The 20,811-nt window shown below is 44.6% G+C and overlaps 1 protein-coding gene across 1 annotated transcript; it reads left to right on the forward strand.

The window, feature by feature from the left end:
• Window positions 1–1,121: 1,121 nt before the first annotated feature.
• On the forward strand, window positions 1,122–2,197 carry LOC123097884 (cysteine-rich repeat secretory protein 55). The gene has a single exon (XM_044519732.1). The coding sequence runs from the start codon at window positions 1,137–1,139 to the stop codon at window positions 1,947–1,949; it is 813 nt and encodes a 270-aa protein (XP_044375667.1). The 5' UTR covers window positions 1,122–1,136; the 3' UTR covers window positions 1,950–2,197.
• The last annotated feature ends 18,614 nt before the right edge of the window (window positions 2,198–20,811 follow it).

Consider the following 20,811-nt stretch of genomic DNA (forward strand, 5'->3'; position numbering starts at 1 on the left):
ATTATTTGCAAAAGGTGAAAAAATAGAAAAAATAGAAAAAAAGAAATCGAATGAACGAATCTGGGCTGACCCATTACGTCGTCGCTTCAGGCGAGCAGACTGTTTGTCTCGCTATAAGCGAGACATAGCCGATCCCGCAGCGCACGCCCGCCTCTGTGAGCTGTATTCCCTCAGTAGTGGGCCGACACATTTAGTTTTTCTTTTATTTGTGTTGGTAACTTTTTAGAAGGTTCCATCTAGTTTTTTGGTTGGTTGTTTCTCTGTTTTTTCCTTTTTATTTTCCTTTTACAAAAACATGTTTTTTTTAAATTGTGAACTTTTTTCAGTTCCCGATTACTCTCAAATTCATCACATTTTTGAAATCCGTTAACATGTTTTCAATTTCAGGATTTTTTTAATTCATGAACTTGTATCAATTTCGTGAATATTTTATTTTATTAAGTTTTTTGTTCTAAAATTTCACCTTTTAAAGTTTTTTCCCTTGTACATTTTTTGAATGCATGAATTTTTAATCAATAAAAACTCGGATTTGTTTTTTGAGAATCACTAGTTTTTTAGAATAGGGTGCTGGTGAGCGAGCGATCAAAGTGAGCGGATGCTAAAGGGCCGCGACCTGCGTAGAATCCGTGTGTGCGCTTGCCAGTGATTCAACGTCTATCTATATTCTCTCTCAATATGCACGCATCCCAACTCATCACACATACCACATCATCAATTCTTAATGGTCGTGGTCCATTATAACAAATGTTTGCTACCACCGGTGACAGTATAGCTGGTCAAACAGGCAGGGTTTCGTATCATTGATTGCGGCTTACATGTCTTCCCAAGGGAATCAAAACTCACTGGATCCTCACGATCCCTACCACCCATTTCTAAGCCACATCCTCACGAAGACAAGTCAACGAGTCATGAAATGCCGCGAACCAGCAATCTGTAGCAACTAGCAAGTAGCAAGATATGCAAGATATGCCCATCCCTCTCTGGCCATGTGCATGGACCCTTGGCTGATTCAGCAATGGCTCCGTCCACGGCCTCATTCTAGTGTCGACGTCCGGCATTGCACGCAATCCAATTAAGCAGTCAAAGAAAGGCAGCACACTCGCACTCGTTATAAGCTCCCACCATTCGCCACATACATGGCAAGCTCAATCGTTAGCACCATGGCACTTTGCAGAGCGCGCAGCGGGCTGCTGCTTCTCGCCATGGCCCTGCTCCCTCTGGGCATGGCCACGGACGCCATCGGCAGTAACTGCGCCGGAACCAGGTACGCTGGCAGCGGCAAGGCCAACATCGACTCCGTCCTGGCGGACCTCGTCGCCAAGGGCTCCTCGGGAGGCTTCGCCATGGCCGTTGCCGGCAAGGGTAATAGCACCGTCGTCTACGGCCTCGCGCAATGCCGCGGCGACGTCTCCGCCAGCGACTGCTCCGCCTGCCTCGCGGACGCCGCCAAGCAGCTCCCCGCCGCCTGCAGCTACCAGTCCGACGCCAGAATATGGTACGACTTCTGCTTCATGCGGTACGATAACACAGACTTCGCCGGGCAGTCGGACACGGGCGCCGGCGTGATCCTGGTGAACGTGCAGGCGGCCGACGACCCCAAGCCGTTCAAGAAGGCGGTGGGGAAGGTGATGAACAAGGCGACGGCGCAGTCGTCGGCGTCGGGCCGCGCGGGGCTCGGCAGGTCCAAGGACCAGTACACGCCATTCGTCACCATCTACGGCCTGGCGCAGTGCACGCGGGACCTCGCGCCGCTGGCGTGCGCGCAGTGCGTCTCGGTGGCGCTGTCCAAGTTCGGCGACTACTGCGGCGCGCAGCAGGGCTGCCAGATCAACTACAGCAGCTGTAGGGTGCGCTACGAGATCTACCCCTTCTACTTCCCGCTCGACGGCGCCGATGGCCGCGCCACCACCGATATGACGAAATACACCAAGATCGTCGTGCACGCTTGACGTAGAGGCTCCTTGCACATGTCCGATGTGCTTCATGCAATAACGTACTATTGCTATTATTATCGTACTTTTGGTGTTTATTAGATGCAAGTGAGACGTGATATTTGAGCTGCATGCACTTAATAAGCGGGTGTTATGTAAGCTGTAGAATAAAATTATGAACGAAGCTCCGGTACTTGCAGTCGTTGCTAGATGGTTCACAAACATGGTTGTAATTTTTATTACCTCTGTTGTTCTTTGTACTGTTATGATTTTTTTCTTCGAAAGGAGGATTACCTCTGGCCTCTACATCAGCATGATGCACACAACCATCTTTGTTAATTATTCATCGAAGTGTGACAAATGAATACAAGATCCACCCAAAAGCCCCCTTTAGGTGAACAAAGTCGCTACACCTACAAGTATACAGATGTGCCCTATCCACATAACAGACACAATCTAATCCAGTGGCCTGAAGACTATCCGGTTGTCTTGCATGAGACCCTTTATGAAATCCACTCGAAGAAACTTGATGGAGTGATCTTCAAAGTGGATTTTGAAAAGGCCTACGATAAAGTCAAGTGGCCTTTTTTGCAACAAGCTTTGCGCATGAAAGGATTTGACGAAGCCTGGAGAAAACAGGTCGAATCCTTTGTGCATGGAGGTAGCGTTGGTATTAAAGTTAATAACGATATTGGTCATTACTTTCAAACGCTTAAAGGATTAAGACATGGCGATCCCATGTCACCGATCCTTTTTTAATATTGTGGTTGATATGTTGACCGTGCTTGTTAACAGAGCGAAACAAGATGGTCAGGTAGGTGGTCTTATCCCACATCTAGTGGATGGTGGGGTATCTATCCTACAATACGCAGACGGCACAATTATTTTCATGGAACATGACCTCGCGAAAGCAAGGAACATGAAGTTAGTTCTTTGCTTATTCGAACAACTGTCCGGACTCAAGATTAATTTTAATAAGAGCGAATTGTTCTGCTTTGGACGCGCCAAGGAGGAGCAAGAAGGATATAAACAGTTGTTCAGGTGTGAATTAGGTGCTTTTCCCTTTACGTATCTAGGGATACCAATTCATCATCGCAAACTTACTAATAAAGAATGGAAATGTATTGAGGATCGGTTTGAGAAGAAATTAAGTTGCTGGAAAGGCAAACTTTTATCGTACGGAGAAAGGCTAATTCTTATCAATTCGGTGCTAACGAGCATGCCGATGTTCCTCCTCTCTTTCTTTGAAGTACCAGTAGGAATACGGGAAAGATTAGACTTCTACCGATCCAGATTCTTTTGGCAAATTGATGAGAATAAGGCCAAGTATAGGCTCGCCAACTGGGAGGTGATTTGTAGACCAAAGGACCAGGGCGGATTGGGTGTTGAGAATTTAGAAGTGAAAAATAGGTACTTATTGAGCAAATGGTTATACCGCCTTTCAGTGGAGACTGAGGGTGTGTGGTTGCAGTTACTTCGAAACAAATACTTATACGCTAAGTCTTTGGCTCAGGTAACGGCATAATCGTCGGACTCACCTTTTTGGAAAGGACTTATGAGGACGAAGTTTGCTTTCTTTAACAGAGTGACATTTAAAGTGGGGAATGGGCAACGAACTCGATTCTGGGAGGATACCTGATTAGGGGGCACTCCATTAACATTACAGTATCCAGTTTTATATCACATTGCACAACGGAAAGAAGTTTCTGTTGCGTCTGTGTTGCAGTCCATTCCCCTTAATATTCAATTTCGACGGGCACTTGTGGGTCCATGCTGGGATACGTGGTTGCATCTTGTGCGTAGGTTAATGGAGATTAATCTTTCGGATGCCAATGACACGATAAGTTGGAAGTTAATGGGGTCAGGTGTTTCCACGGTTAAATCAATGTATACGGATTTAATTAATACTGGAGACATCCCAAGGTCGGGCCATATCTGGAAAATTAAGGTACCGTTAAAAATAAAAGTGTTTATGTGGTTTGTCCAAAGATATAATCTTAACCAAAGATAATCTAGCCAAACGCAATTGGGAAGGGAGTCAACGATGTTGCTTTTGTGACCAGAATGAAACAATTGAACATCTACTTATTAAATGTCCGATTGCTAGATTACTTTGGAGAACTATTCATGTTGCTTTTAACATCACTCCGCCAACTTCAATATCACAGTTTTTTCATGACTGGCTGAATGGGGTGGTACCCCAGACAGCTGCACAAATCAGAGTCGGAGCATGTGCGTTGCTTTGGGCGATATGGAATTGTCGGAATGATGTTGCCTTTAACAGACAAAACATTACTAATTTTTTGCAGGTCATCTTCAGAGCGTCTACATGGATCCGTACGTGGTCCTTGCTGAGCCATACGGACCACAGGGTGCACATGGCTATTGGGTGCAACTGATGGGAAACGGTTGCACGGGATACATACAACCAATATGGATGGCGGTCCAGTAATAGGCTAGGTGTGTAGACATCTTGATCTATTATAGCTGGTTGTGGCTTTTTATTTTTATTTTTGGCCGCGTGTGGCATTTGTTTCTTCATGATCTTTTGAGACCACTTGAGGAGACTTTTGAACCTCTTTTCTTAAAATGGCTGTGTGCATCGAATGATGCAGAGGCCGGGGGTTAACCTTCTTTTCTAAAAAAAATCCGGTCTAGGCGTCCATGACGTGCACCGCCTGCGCATGCTCTAGGATCCGCTGCCGCAATCTTTCGCCATCCCGTCTTCAGGAGGAATAACTGTATAAATCTTGCCAGTCCTATCTGCCATTGATGTCACCACGACACTAGACAGCGCCACCAGCCTACGCGCGTCGATCAATCCGCGTCCAACTCTGAGACTCCACTGCTCCACGCCGTTGATGTTAGATAAAACGAGAATAAACGAGACACGAGAGACACATATTTTTTCGTGGAAACCCTTGCGGGAGAAAACCACGGAAGCACGAAGGCGCAATCACTATGATGGAGGAGTATTACAAGCACGAGACGACATACAGTCTTAGGCGCGACTACATGGAGTATATATGAGGGGCAACACATAGGAGTCCTGGTAGGACAAGTGAACGAGTTGTACTCGTACGCGTCGGTACCAACGCAAAGGCCCACACTGTATGTACTATGTCTAGTCCAACACGGTACTAGAATCTGGATCACAATTGAACAATCTCCACGTTGAGCCAAATTCCCTCCAGTAGTCGAAGAAAGTGAATAACTCCATCCAAATCAGCATAAACACCTTGTGCGTCAAAGTCCATAGGACTAGTGAGAAATACCAACTAAGCCTGAGCAAAGCTCAAACTTATTGGTAGAAACTGGCTTTGTCATCATATCAGCTGGATTCTCATGAGTACTTATCTTGCATACCTTCAAATCACTTTCAGCAATAACATCTCGAATATAGTGAAATCTAACATCAATGTGTTTTGTTCTCTCACGATACATTGGATTCCTTGTAAGATATATAGCACTTTGACTGTCAGAAAATACGTAGGGCAAGATGGATCTCCATAAAGCTCAGTATATAAACCTTTCAACCAGATAGCTTCTTTGCATGCCTCAGAAATAGCCATATACTCCGCATCAGTAGTGGAACAAGCCACAATAGACTGCAAAGTTGCTCTTCAACTCACAGCACAACCACCAATGGTGAAAACATAACATGTGAGTGATCTTTTCTTATCCAAATCACCAGCAAAATCAGAATCAACAAAACCAAAAAGTTCATCTCCAGTTTTTCCAAACTGTAAATAAGCATTAGAAGTACCTCGCAGGTATCTGAAAATCCACTGAACTGTTTTCTAGTGCTCTTTTCCAGGATTAGCCATGTATTTACTGACAACACTCAATGCATAAGATAAATCCGGATGAGAACAAACCATGGCATACATAAGTGAACCAACTACACTTGAATAGGGAACTCTAGACATGTACTCAATATCGGCATCTGACTTAGGACATAAAGCTGATGACAATTTGAAGTGTGCAGCTAACGGAGTACTCACCGGCTTGGCTTTATGCATATTAAAACGACGAAGAACTTTATCAATATATCCCTTCTAACTTAGATATACTTTTCCAGACGGTCTATCTCTAGATATTTCCATGCCAAGTATTTTCTCTGCTGCACCCAAATCCTTCATCTCAAATTCATTACTCAATTGCTTCTTCAGTTCATTAATTTCTGACATACTCTTTGCAGCAATTAACATATCATCAACATAAAGGAGCAAATAAATAGTTGAACCATGGAAAATTTTCAAATAAACACAACTATCATAATTAGACCTTAAGAAACCTTGAGAGAGCATAATAGTGTCAAATCTCTTGTACCACTGTCTAGGGGATTGCTTCAATCCATAAAGAGATTTCTTTAACTTACATACATGCTTTTCTTTTCCAGGAATAACAAAACCTTCAGGTTGTTCCATATAAATATCCTCTTCTAATTCTTCATGTAAGAATGAAATTTTAACATCCAATTGTTCAAGCTCAAAATCATGCATGGCAACAATACTGAGTAAAGTGCAAATAGAGCTATGCTTCACAACAGGAGAAAAGACTTCGTTATAGTCAATACCTGGAATTTGACTATAACCTTTAGCAACTAACCTGGCTTTATATCTCGTCTCATCATTAGGAGAAACACCTTCTTTCCTCTTGAAAACCCACTTGCAACGAATAGGTTTCTTCTCTCTAGGTAATTTTACTAAATCCCAAGTGCCACTCTTTTCAAGTGATTCCATCTCATCATGCATAGCGGCCATCCACTTATTACTATCACCAGAAATAATAGCCTCAGAATATGAAGAAGGCTCAGCATTACCTTCAATTTCTTCTGCAACAGATAAACCAAAAGAAACAATATTGCACTCTTCAATTAACCTGTCAGGTTTATTAATACCCTGCCTAACTCTGTCACGTGCGAGATTCCAACTGGGTGGAACAGTAGGCTGATTTGGAGTGGGAGTGACATGTTCATCATCAACGACGGGATCATCATGTGCATCAACATTTTCCTTACCAGATGTATCACCTGAATCAATAACATGCTCCACCTGAACAGTAGGCTGCTGTTCACTCTCAAAAGGAACATTAGTAGATGGAACATCATGTAACGTAGCAGATTCATTAAAGATGACGTTTCTGCTAATAACAACCTTCTAGGTTTCAGGATTCCACAATTTAAAACGTTTAACACCAGACTTATAACCAAGAAAGATGCACTTAATAGCTCTAGGCTCCAACTTTCCATTATCAACATGAGCATATGCAGTGCAACCAAAAACTATCAATTGTGAATAATCAGCAGGTGAACCAGACCATACCTCAATTGGAGTTTTCTTATTAAGAGCAATAGATGGTGAACGGTTAATGAGATAACAAGTAGTGGAAGCGGTCTCAACCCAAAAACGCCTATGCAAACCTGCATTGGACAATATGCAACGGGCTCTGGAAATAATGGTCCTGTTCATACGCTCAGCAACACCGTTTTGTTGAGGAGTATAAGGAACGGTGTAATGTCTGACAATGCCTTCGGACTTGCAATAATTCTTAAATTGCTTAGAACAGAATTCCATACCATTATCAGTGTGAAGTATCTTTACCTTCTTTTCAGTTTGTCTTTCAATCATAATCTTCCACTCCTTAATTCTGAGAATGCTTCATATTTATGCTTCAAGAAATAAGGCAAACTTTTCTCAAATAATATTCAATAATAGTCAGCATGTAACTAGCACCACCTAGTGACTTTCTGCGAGATGGTCCCCATAAATCAGAATGAACATAATCAAGAATACCTTTAGTTGTATGAACCGAAGTGCTGAACTTCACCCTCTTGTGCTTGCCGAAGATATAATGCTCACAAAATTTCAATTTACCAGGTTCATATCCATCAAGAAGACCTCTCTTATTTAACTCTGCCAAACCAAGTTCACTCATATGTCCAAGACGCATATGCCAAAGGTTAGCAGTATCACAATCAGAATTCTTTGAAATAACTGGAGTAGCATTACCTGAAACAGTAGAACCTCGAAGGTAATAAAGACCATTGGTCGAACTTAAGTCACCTTTCATCACAATAAGGGAACCTTTGGTGACCTTCAAAACACTATCCCCACCTGAATATTTGTACCCCTTTACATCAAGGGCACTCACAGAGATTAGATTTCTCTTCATCTTCGGAATATACGGAACATCTATCAAAGTTCTGATTGTGCCATCAAACATCTTGATTCGAATAGAACCTATGCCTTCAATCTTGCATGGTGAATTATCAAAACCCAAAACGGAACTAGTAGCAGTAGTAGAATCAAAAGTATAAAACCAATCTCTATGTGGACACATATGAAAAGTGCATGCAGTGTCAAGTACCCACTCATCATTGGTCTCAGCACATCCAGCAATAACGACAAGAGCATCTGAAAGTGCTAGTTATCGACTAGAGGGGGGGGGGGGTGAATAGGCGATTTTTATGAAAGTCATCAAAACACGAGGTCTTTGAAGACAACGAGGTGAAATGAACCTATAGATATGCAGCGGAAGATAGACTACACTAGACAAGCCATAGTCAAGTAAGCAATATTGTGAAAGTACGAAGACTATCAGCAGTTAGGTAGAATGGATCAGAATGGAAGACAGTATGAAGCCAAACAGGTAATAGTCTTCACAAAGCGAAGTCAATCAGATCAGACAAGTAGGCAATGACTTCACGAAGACAAACTGAAAAGTAAAGGAAGTAGGGGATAGAACCAGTGGCTTGGTGAAGACAAGTATTTGTAGACCAGTTCCAATTGCGTGGACAACTGTACTTCTGGTTAGGGAGGCTGAGACTGAACTCAGAAGACCGCGTCTTCACCTTATTCCCCTTGAGCTAAGGACACCCAGGCCTCGCCCAATCACTCTGGTAAGTCTTCAAGGTAGACTTCCAAACCTTCACATACTTCGTTCACCGGCGATCGACAATGGCTCTTGGATGCTCAGAACGCGACGCCTAACCGGCTTCAGTGATGCTTAACACTCTTCATGTCACGCGGACAGAAGGACTTCAGTGATGCTTAACACTCTTTGGCTCTGGATGTTTTGGGCTTTGTCCTCTCAAGGTGAAGGAAATATGCCCTAGAGGCAATAATAAAGTTGTTATTTATATTTTCTTATACCATGATAAATGTTTATTATTCATGCTAGAATTGTATTAACCGGAAACTTGATACATGTGTGAATACATAGACAGAACAAAGTGTCCCTAGTATGCCTCTACTAGACTAGCTCGTTAATCAAAGATGGTTAAGTTTCCTGACCATAGATATGTGTTGTCATTTGATGAACGGGATCACATCATTAGGAGAATGATGTGATGGACAAGATCCATCCGTTAGCTTAGTATAATGATCATTAAGTTTTATTGCTATTGCTTTCTTCATGACTTATACATGTTCCTCTGACTATGAGATTATGCAACTCCCGAATACCAGAGCAACACCTTGTGTGCTATCAAACGTCACAACATAACTGGGTGATTATAAATATGCTCTACAGGTGTCTTCGAAGGTGTTTGTTGGGTTTGCATAGATCGAGACTAGGATTTGTCACTCCGAGTATCAGAGAGGTATCGCTGGGCCCTCTCGGTAATGCACATCACAATAAGCCTTGCAAGCAATGTGACTAATGAGTTAGTTGTGGGATGATGCATTACGGAACGAGTAAAGAGACTTGCCGGTAACGAGATTGAACTAGGTATAAGGATACCGACGATCGAATATCGAGCAAGTAACATACCGATGACAAAGGGAATAACGTATGTTGTCATTGCGGTTTGACCAATAAAGATCTTCGTAGAATATGTAGGAAACAATATGAGCATCCAGGTTCCGCTGTTGGTTATTGATTGGAGATATGTCTCGGTCATGTCTACATACTTCTCAAACCCGTAGGGTCGCACGCTTAACGTCCGATGACGATTTGTATTATGAGTTATGTGTTTTGGTGACCGAAGATTGTTTGGAGTCTCGGATGAGATCACGGACATGACGAGGAGTCTCGAAATGGTCGAGAGGTGAAGATTCATATATTGGACGATAGTATTTGGACACTGGAATGGTTTCGGGAAGTTTCGGATATTTATCGGAGTACCGAGGGGTTACCGGAACCCCCCGGGGAAGTAATGGGCCAACATGGGCCATAGGGGAGAGAGAGGGGAGCCCACAAGGGGTGGCACACGCTGCCCCCCATGGGCTGTCCGAATTGGACAAGGGGAAGGGGGTGCGGCCCCCCTTTCCTTTCCCCCTCTCCCTCTCCTTCCCTCTTTCCCCCTCCATGAGAAGGAAAAAAAGGGGGGCCGAATCCTACTAGGACTGGAGTCCTAGTAGGACTCCCCCCTCTTGGCGCGCCCCCTGGTGGCCGGCCTCCTCCTCTCCCTCCTTTATATACGTGGACAGGGTACCCCTTAGAGACACACCAATTGTTCCAAGCCGTGTGCGGCGTCTCTCTCCATGGTTTACTCCTCCGGTCATATTCACGTAGTGCTTAGGCGAAGCCCTGCACGGATCACATCACCATCACCATCACCACACCGTCGTGCTGACGAAACTCTCCCTCGACTCTCTACTAGATCAAGAGTTCGAGGGACGTCATCGAGCTGAACGTGTGCTGAACTCGGAGGTGCCGTACGTTCGGTACTTGATCGGTTGGATCGCGAAGACGTTCGACTACATCAACCGCGTTAACCTAACCCTTCTGCTTTCGGTCTACGAGGGTACGTGGACACACTCTCCCCCTCTCGTTGCTATGCATCTCCTAGATAGATCTTGCGTGATCATAGGATTTTTTTTTTGAAATTGCATGCTACGTTCCCCAACAGTGGCATCAGAGCCAGGTCTATGCGTAGATGATATGCATGAGTAGAACACAAAGAGTTGTGGGTGATAATAGTCATACTGCTTACCACCAACGTCTTATTTTGATTCGGCGGTATTGTTGGATGAAGCGGCCCGGACCAACCTTACATGACCACGTTCATGAGACCGGTTCCACCGACAGACATGCAACTTGTTTCGCATAAAGGTGGCTGGCGGGTGTCTGTTTCTCCAACTTTAGTTGAATCGAATTTGACTACGGCCGGTCCTTGTTGAAGGTTAAAAAAACACACTTGACAAAAAATCATTGTTGTTTGATGCGTAGGTAAGAACGGTTCTTGCTAGAAGCCCATAGCAGCAACGTAAAACTTGCAAGAACAAAGTAGAGGACGTCTAACTTGTTTTTGCAGGGCATGTTGTGATGTGATAAGGTCAAGACATGATGTGATATAAGTTATTGTATGAGATGATCATGTTTTGTAAAAGTTATCGGCAACTGGCAGGAGCCTTATGGTTGTCGCTTTATTGTATGAAATGCAATCGCCATGTAATTGCTTTACTTTATCACTATGCGGTAGCGATAGTTGTAGAAGCAATAGTTGGCGAGACGACAACGACGCTGCGATGGAGATCAAGGTGTCAAGCCGGTGACGATGGAGATCATGATGGTGCTTTGGAGATGGAGATCAAAGGCACAAGTTGATGATGGCCATATCATGTCACATATTTTGATTGCATGTGATGTTTATCTTTTATGCATCTTATTTTGCTTAGTACGGCGGTAGCATTATAAGATGATCCCTCACTAAATTTCAAGGTATAAGTGTTCTCCCTGAGTATGCACCATTGCTACAGTTCATCGTGCTGAGACACCACGTGATGATTGGGTGTGATAAGCTCTACGTTCACATACAATGGGTGTAAGACAGTTTTGCAGGTGCAGAATACTCAGGTTAAACTTGACGAGCCTAGCATATACAGATATGGCCTCGGAACACTGAGACCGAAAGTTCGAACGTGAATCATATAGTAGATATGATCAACATAGAGATGTTCACCACTGAAAACTACTCCATCTCACGTGATGATTGGACATGGTTTAGTTGATATGGATCACATGATCATTTAGATGACTTGAGGGATGTCTTTCTAAGTGGGAGTTCTTAAGTAATATGATTAATTGAACTATAATTTATCATGAACTTAGTCCTGATAGTTTTTGCATATCTATGTTGTTGTAGATCAATGGCCCGTGCTACCGTTCCCTTGAATTTTAATGCGTTCCTAGAGAAAGCTAAGTTGAAAGATGATGGTAGCAACTACACGGACTGGGTCCGTAACTTGAGGATTATCCTCATTGCTGCACAGAAGAATTACGTCCTGGAAGCACCGCTAGGTGCAAGGCCTGCTCCACGAGCAACTCCAGACGTTATGAACGTCTGTCAAGCTAAATCTGATGACTACTCGATAGTTCAGTGTGCCATGCTTTACGGCTTAGAATCAGGACTTCAAAGACGTTTTGAACGTCATGGAGCATATGAGATGTTCCAAGAGTTGAAGTTAATATTTCAAGCAAATGCCCGAGTTGAGAGATATGAAGTCTCCAACAAGTTCTATAACTGCAAAATGGAGGAGAACAGTTCTGTCAGTGAACACATACTCAGAATGTCTGGGTACCATAACCACCTGACTCAGCTGGGAGTTAATCTTCCGGATGATAGTGTCATTGACAGAGTTCTTCAATCACTCACCAAGCTATAAAGGCTTCATGATGAACTATAATATGCAAGGGATGGAAAAGACAATTCCCGAGCTCTTCGCAATGCTTAAAGTTGCGGAGGTAGAAATCAAGAAGGAGCATCAAATCTTGATGGTTAACAAGACCACTAGTTTCAAGAAAAAGGGCAAAGGGAAGAAGGGGAACTTCAAGAAGAATAGCAAGCAAGTTGCTACTCCCGGGAAGAAGCCCAGGTCTGGACCTAAGCCTGAAACTGAGTGCTTCTACTGCAAAGGGACTGGTCACTGGAAGCGGAACCGCCCCAAGTATTTGGCGGATAAGAAGGATGGCAAAGTGAAAGGTATATTTGATATACATGTTTATTGATGTGTACCTTACGAATGCTCGTAGTAGCTCCTGGGTATTTGATACTGGTTCTGTTGTTCATATTTGCAACTCGAAACAGGGGCTACGGATTAAATGAAGATTGCCTAAGGACGAGGTGACATGCGCGTCGGAAATGGTTCCAAGGTCGATGTGATCGCCGTCGGCACACTACCTCTACATCTACCTTCAGGATTAGTTTTAGACCTGAATAATTGTTATTTGGTGCCAGCGTTGAGCATGAACATTATATCTGGATCCTGTTTGATGCGAGACGATTATTCATTTAAATCATAAAATAATGGTTGTTCTATTTATATGAGTAATATCTTTTATGGTTATGCACCCTTGATGACTGGTCTATTTTTGTTGAATGTCGATCGTAGTGATACACATATTCATAATATTGAAGCCAAAAGATGCAAAGTTAATAATGATAGTGCAACTTATTTGTGGCACTGCCGTTTAGGTCATATTGGTGTAAAGCACATGAAGAAACTCCATGGTGATGGGCTTTTGGAATCACTTGATTATGAATCACTTGATGCTTGCGAACCATGCCTCATGGGCAAGATGACTAAGACTCCGTTATCCGGAATAATGGAGCGAGCCACAGACTTATTGGAAATAATACATACTGATGTATGCGGTCCGATGAGTGTTGAGGCTCACGGCGGGTATCGTTATTTTCTGACCTTCACAGATGATTTGAGCAGATATGGGTATATCTACTTAATGAAACACAAGTCTGAAACATTTGAAAAGTTCAAAGAATTTCAGAGTGAAGTAGAAAATCATCGTAACAAGAAAATAAAGTTTCTACGATCTGATCGCGGAGGCGAATATTTGAGTTACGAGTTTGGTCTTCATTTGAAACAATGTGGAATAGTTTCGCAACTCACGCCACCTGGATGTTGGGGAACGTAGCATGCAATTTAAAAAAAATCCTACGCTCACGCAAGATCTATCTAGGAGATGCATAGCAACGAGAGGGGGAGAGTGTGTCCAAATACCCTCGTAGACCGAAAGCGGAAGCGTTTGACAACGCAGTTGATGTAGTCGAACTTCTTCTCGTTCCGACTGAGGGTGTCCTGGACTAAGGGGTCCTCGGGCGTCCGGCCTGTTATTCATTGGGCCGGACTGATGGGCTGTGAAGATACGAAGGCCGAAGACTATACCCGTGTCCGGATTGGACCTTCCTTGGCGTGGAAGGCAAGTTAGGCGACTAACTGTGAAGATTCCTTCTTGTGTAACCGACCCCATGTAACCCTAAATCTCTCCGGTGTCTATATAAACCGGAGAACATAGTCCAGATAGGGGACATTCATTACCATATTCACATAGGTTAGACTTCTAGGGTTTAGCCATTACGATCTCGTGGTAGATCAACTCTTGTAACACTCATATTCATCAAGATCAATCAAGCAGGAAGTAGGGTATTACCTCCATCAAGAGGGCCCGAACCTGGGTAAACATCGTGTCCCCCGTCTCCTGTTACCATCGATCCTAGACGCACAATTCGGGACCCCCTACCCGAGATCCGCCGGTTTTGACACCGACATTGGTACTTTCATTGAGAGTTCCACTGTGCCGTCGACAAAGGACTCGATTGTGACGCCCCGAGACCGACGCTTCAGACGCCTTCCATGTTTTTCGTTGTCGTCATGTGTATTTATTTGTTTATTGCATATCATCATGGCATCATATGCATTGTATCCGCATGTTTTCTTAAAACTTGTAGTCGTTCGTGGTTGCCGCTTCTTCCTTGTCTCTGCCAGACCGTTCTCTTCTCTCTTATCTTCTCCGTGGCAATGTTGTCAGACCGTTTGTCTTCCTTGACGATTCTCAGTCCAACCACACAGTTGACCTCGTCTGCCTAACCCCTCTTTGCATAGTGCATTGACCCCTCGCTTGCTCGTCCGAAGCTGTCCCGAACCCGACCTGGGCAGTCATTACCGTTGGGTCCGGATCATCCTCAAACATCTTTAAAACATCTGCGTTTTCTTAATTGGATTTCGTAACCTATTTTTCTCGACCGTCCGATTATAATCGGAGGCCAGAATAGCCCCTAAACTAATCTACCTGCTATATAACCAGACAAACCCTAAAATCTAGGGAGATGTCCCATCCATCCCGTCTCGGCCGCCGCCACTTTTTTCCTCAGGATCTCATCCCGATCCAATTCCACCAACGGAAGCCGCCTCCTCCTTCCTTGTTTTCCCCATCGAGCCAACCACCTTCCCAGATCCACCCATCGATCCAGCCCCGTCGAGCTCCTCTGCTCGACCTCCACGCACCCGCAGCCTCCTCTGCGTCGCCACCCATGCGCCTTTGAGCACGCCTGACCACCAAGCCGCCGTCCGCCGTCCTCTGCTTCACGCTGCCTCCGGCGAGCAGAGCCCCGCGCCTGCAGCCTCTCCTCCCGCAGCACGCCCGTCCTCAGAGCCCCACTACAGGAGCTCCTTCCCTTTGCTCGCTTCGACCCCGGGTCGCCGGAGACACCAGGGGATCTCCTCTGCCTCGCCCCATTCGCCCGCAAGTTCCGCAGCGCCACCGGAGCTCCCTCCGCCGATGAGAACCACCTGCAGATGAGCCCCGTCGCCCTCCGTCTATAGCGTCGAGCCGCCCGTGCTCCCCCACACCAGCCAACATCAGCAGCGTACCCTGGTGCCCTGCTCCAAACCTCGTCCTCGTCGGACTCCGCCGCCCCCAGGACAGCACCTCCGGCCGTCCCTTTTCCTTCTCCTTCTCTGCATCCTATCTCTTTTCCCGTATCTCTGAAACTATCCTTTGCTTCTCTGAACAACAGCACCATGGATGCCGCCCCAATCTTCGTCGCCGGTCGCCTCCGTCCCGTCTCCGGCCAAATCAATGGCCCAGGGACCAGATCCGCAGCCGCGCGCTATTCCCTTCTTCACCGGACCACCTTCCTGCCGCCAAGTCCACGCCGCGGCCTCTGCATCCTCCTTTGCATCGAGTAGCTACTCGCCTGTGCATCCCGCTCGAGCCTGTAGCGACCAGACCTCAAACAGTCTGTGCTGCTGTGCACCAGTGTCATCCCTGGATCAGTAATGCTGACACGCACAGTACAAATGGAGGATTTATAACAGAGTAGCAATCACACACTTATTACAAGGAGTATCTCAAGAGAGAAATAAGTATGACAAATATGGCTTAAGGCCATCTAAATACGATAACAACCGAAGACTTGGAAGATAAGTGAGTCCATCAACTCCAACGGCATCACTGAGTATAAGACCACGACCTAAGGCACCTTACTCGTCGTCTGAAAAGTCTGCAACATGAAACGTTGCAGCCCGAAAACGGGTTAGCACATGGAATATGCTGGCAATGTAACACATAGAGAGTAATGAATATAATAATGCTATACTACATGCATATATGGCTGGTAGAAGGCTCTATGGTTACAGTTTTGCGAAAAGCCAATTTTTCCCTACAACAAAGGAATAAATTTTATTTAACTATCATGGTGGTTGTTAAACATTGAGAATGGTTGACAGCATTCTCAATCCCAATTAAGTATCATCATCAAACCCAACAAAATTAATTAAAGTAGCATGATGAGATTCACATGATAATCCAAGTACTAGATACTCAAGATGTCCATAACCGGGGACACGACTAACCATGATTAGTTTATACACTCTGCAGAGGTTTGTGCACTTTTCCCCACAAGACTCGATCGCCTCCGCTTGATTCTCGCACTACATGATGTTTGAGAAACGGATGACCGAGACACAGTCTTTCAGAAACAATAACTCTTTACTCCGGGTGGACAGTTACACCTACTTTCCCCTACATCTGCTAGCCCACCTCTTCAAGAGATCATGTAACCTACTCAACTATGCTAGAGCCCATAATAGCTTGTGGCTGCACACGGAAGTTTCTAGCATGAATAATCTCATGATCCCTTTGAACCTGGGTGGCGGTCCAAAAGAAAAACAGGCAATCCTGGAATACCCAGGTACCTCAATCCACCCAGATGTGAGTTTTAGTTGCCACCTTAAGGTTAACCATTAATTAACAATCTCACATCTGTCATGGTAACACTCAAACCCAATCCACGTCTACTAGCATAGCATAGCAATATGAGCAAACGTAGAAGTAACTCCCAAGGGTTTGATAACAAAACAGGTAATAGGTACTACCTCTACTACTTCCCAATACCCACAATTTAATTAGATCCTAATCATGCAATTGTTTGAGGATTGGTCTAATGCAATAAAACTGGATAGTAAAGAAGTATGATCAAAGTGTTACTTGCCTTGCTGATGATCCGTGAAACCTAGAGATTCGAAGTAGCAAGCGGCGCACTCCGGGTACTCTATCGCAAACAAACAAGCAAACAATAAGCACTCATCTAATGCACAGGTAAAACTCAAATAAAGATCTAACCAGAAAGTTCAACTTAAGAACTCCGGTTTGCAAAAAGAATCAAATCAAACGAAGCAACGAAAGTCAAACGGCGAAAGAAATAAGCTTCGTTTACTAATCTGGATCTAAGTCAAATTTTACAGTAGCAAAAACTTGTTTGAATAGGTTAAACGGAAAGAGAATTTTGAGACGAAACTCTAGGCGCTTGAATCGGCTGATTCTGATAAACGAGCTAAAAGATAAACTAAAACGCAAAACAGATCAGAAATCGCGATCTGGGAAATCGCGGAAAATCTGACGAAAAAGAAAACTGACGAACAGTTAAACGAACGGACGTTCGTTAGCTGCGACAAACCGACGAACACGTTCGTTAAAACGAACGGATCGGTGGACGTTCACTAACTAACTAAACCAAAAGAAAAATAAACTGATCTATTTAAAAAAAATAAATCTAGGGTTTCGAAAAAAATAAACCGAACGGTTTAAAAAAAACCGACACGGTGGCGGCGGCTCGGCTATACCTCCGGCGAGGTATTCCGGCGGGCGGGACGGGGCTCCGGCGGGGTCTTCGAGTGCGGCGAGGGGCGGCGGCGTTCGGGGCTTCCCGAGGCGGCGGCGATGGGCGGCTCTGGCGCGGCTCCTCCGGGCGGCGTCGGGTGCGGGGCGGGGTCGGGACGGGGTGAGGAGAGGGCGGCGGGGCTGGGGTACTCAAAGAGGGGGGGGTGCCGTGGGGAAGGGGGCGAAGGCGGCGTCAGCATCGTCCTCGAGTAGGACTCGGGCGGCGGCGGGTCTCCAGGTCGGGGACGACTCGGGCGGGAGCTGGGCCGTCGGCTGGGCTTCGGCCAGTCAGCGCTCGCCCGTTTTTTTTAATAAATAAATTCCGCTGAACCTAAAAAAAAGTAGAAAAATAAATAAAAATTCAAAAATGCCAAAACAAATTTTCACCGTCTAATTAAAATATTTAGAACGTGATGAACATTTTCTTGGCCCAAAATGCAGTTTTGAAAACGTGCAACCTTTTTCTTAATGCAAATAAAATCCGAATAAAATCAAATATTTGATTTTAATATTTTTCCTCCAATATTTCAATTATTTTGGAGAAGTCATATTTTCTCCTCTCATATTTTAATATGAAATATTTTTCGGAGAGAAAAATAAATTAAACCAAAATCCTCGTTTCATTATTTGATAAAAATCAAATATGAAAACCGCGAAAAATCCCCAACTCTCTCCGAGGGTCCTTGAGTTGCTTAGGATTTTCGAGGATTTGCCAAAATGCAATAAAATATGCTATGCAATGATGATCTAATGTATAACATTCCAAATTGAAAATTTGGGATGTTACAAACCTACCCCCCTTAAGATGAATCTCGCCCTCGAGATTCGGGTTGGCTAGAAAATAGGTGAGAGTGGTTCTTCCGTAGATCTTCCTCTCGCTCCCAGGTGGCTTCGTCCTCGGTATGGTGACTCCACTGAACTTTGCAAAACTTGATAACCTTGCTGCGGGTGACTCGGCTGGCATACTCAAGAATCTTAACTGGTTTCTCCTCATAGGTCAAGTCACTATCCAACTGAATCGCTTCCAGTGGCACTGTATCTCTCAGTGGTATCTTGGCCATCTCTGCGTGGCACTTCTTCAACTGGGAAACGTGAAATACATCATGAACTCCTGACAATCCTTCAGGCAATTCCACTTTGTAAGCAACTTCTCCCATACGCTCCAAAATTTTGTATGGTCCTACAAAACGTGGCGCTAACTTTCCTTTAACTCCAAAGCGCTTAACTCCTCGAAGTGGTGATACTCGTAGGTAAACTCTGTCTCCGACTTCGTGAACTGTCTCCTTGCGTTAGGAATCCGCATAACTCTTTTGCCTGGACTGGGCTACCTTGAGCCTATCGCGAATCAATTTCACCTTCTGTTATGATTCCTTAATCAAGTCTGGTCCAAACAACTGGCGGTCTCCAACTTCGTTCCACAACAAGGGTGTTCTGCACCTCCTTCCGTACAAAGCTTCGAAAGGGGCCATCTTCAAACTGGATTGGTAACTATTGTTGTAAGAAAACTCTGCATACGGCAAATTGTCGTCCCAACTAGATCCATAATCTAGCGCACAAGCTCTCAGCATATCTTCCAAAATCTGATTGACTCTCTCGGTCTGTCCGTCTGTCTGTGGATGAAAGGCTGTACTGAACTCTAGCCCGGTACCCAAAGTTTCATGTAACTGATTCCAAAACTTTGAAGTAAACTGGGTTCCTCTATCTGATACAATGGTCCTCGGAACTCCATGCAGACATACGATCCTGGTCATGTATATCTTTGCCAACTTAGCACTGGTGTAAGTGGTCTTCACTGGGATGAAATGAGCTACTTTCGTCAAACGATCGACTACAACCCATATCGAGTCATAGCCTGAACGAGTCCTGGGCAATCCCGTGATAAAATCCATGCCTAGTTTATCCCATTTCCATTCGGGTAACGGCAATGGCTGTAGCAATCCTGCTGGCTTCTGATGCTCTGCCTTCACTCTCTGACATACATCGCAAACTGCTACATACTCTGCAATATCCTTCTTCATTCCGGTCCACCAGAAAGTATCCTTCAAATCCAAATACATCTTGGTATTTCTTGGGTGAATCGAATACGGTGAATCATGGGCCTCTTGCAAGATCAACTTCCTGATCTCCGGATCATTGGGCACATAAACGCGGTCCTCAAACCATAAGGTATCGTGCTCATCCTCACGAAATCCCTTGGCTTTTCCTTTGCTCATCCTTTCCTTTATCTCGTCAATCTCCTTGTCTGTCTTCTGAGCTTCTCTGATCTTTTCCATCACGGTAGACTGAATCTCCAACGTTGTTAAATAGCCTCTTGGAACTATCTCCAAACATAGCTCGCGAAGATCCTCGGCTAATAATTTCGGTAACTCTCCGGTCATGAGTGTGTTGACATGGCTCTTGCGGCTCAACGCATCTGCTACTACGTTAGCCTTCCCTGGGTGATAATGCAATCTCATATCATAATCCTTAATGAGCTCCAACCATCTCCTTTGCCTGAGATTCAACTCCTTCTACGTGAAAATGTACTTCAAACTCTTGTGATCGGTGTACACCTCACAGTGATTTCCGATGAGAAAATGTCTCCATGTCTTCAACGCATGCACTACGGCTGCTAACTCCAAATCATGGGTGGCATAATTCTTCTCATGGGGTTTAAGTTGTCGTGAAGCATATGAAACAACTCTTCCCTCCTGCATTAGCACTGCTCCAAGTCCTCGACGTGAAGCGTCGCAATATACTTCATAATCCTTGCGTTGATCTGGCAGAATCAGCACTGGTGATGTAACCAAACGTTTCTTCAACTCTTGGAAACTAGCTTCACATTCCTCAGTCCAATTGAATTTGGTGTCCTTCTTTAACAGCTCTGTCATGGGCTTAGCAATCCTTGAGAAATTCTCAATGAACCTCCGGTAGTATCCTGCAAGTCCAAGAAAACTCTGGATCTCTCCAACTGATGCGGGTGATTCCCAGCTTG

The sequence above is a fragment of the Triticum aestivum genome, chromosome 4D (genome assembly GCF_018294505.1).
Source record: "Triticum aestivum cultivar Chinese Spring chromosome 4D, IWGSC CS RefSeq v2.1, whole genome shotgun sequence".
In the NCBI taxonomy this organism is placed as follows: domain Eukaryota; kingdom Viridiplantae; phylum Streptophyta; class Magnoliopsida; order Poales; family Poaceae; genus Triticum; species Triticum aestivum.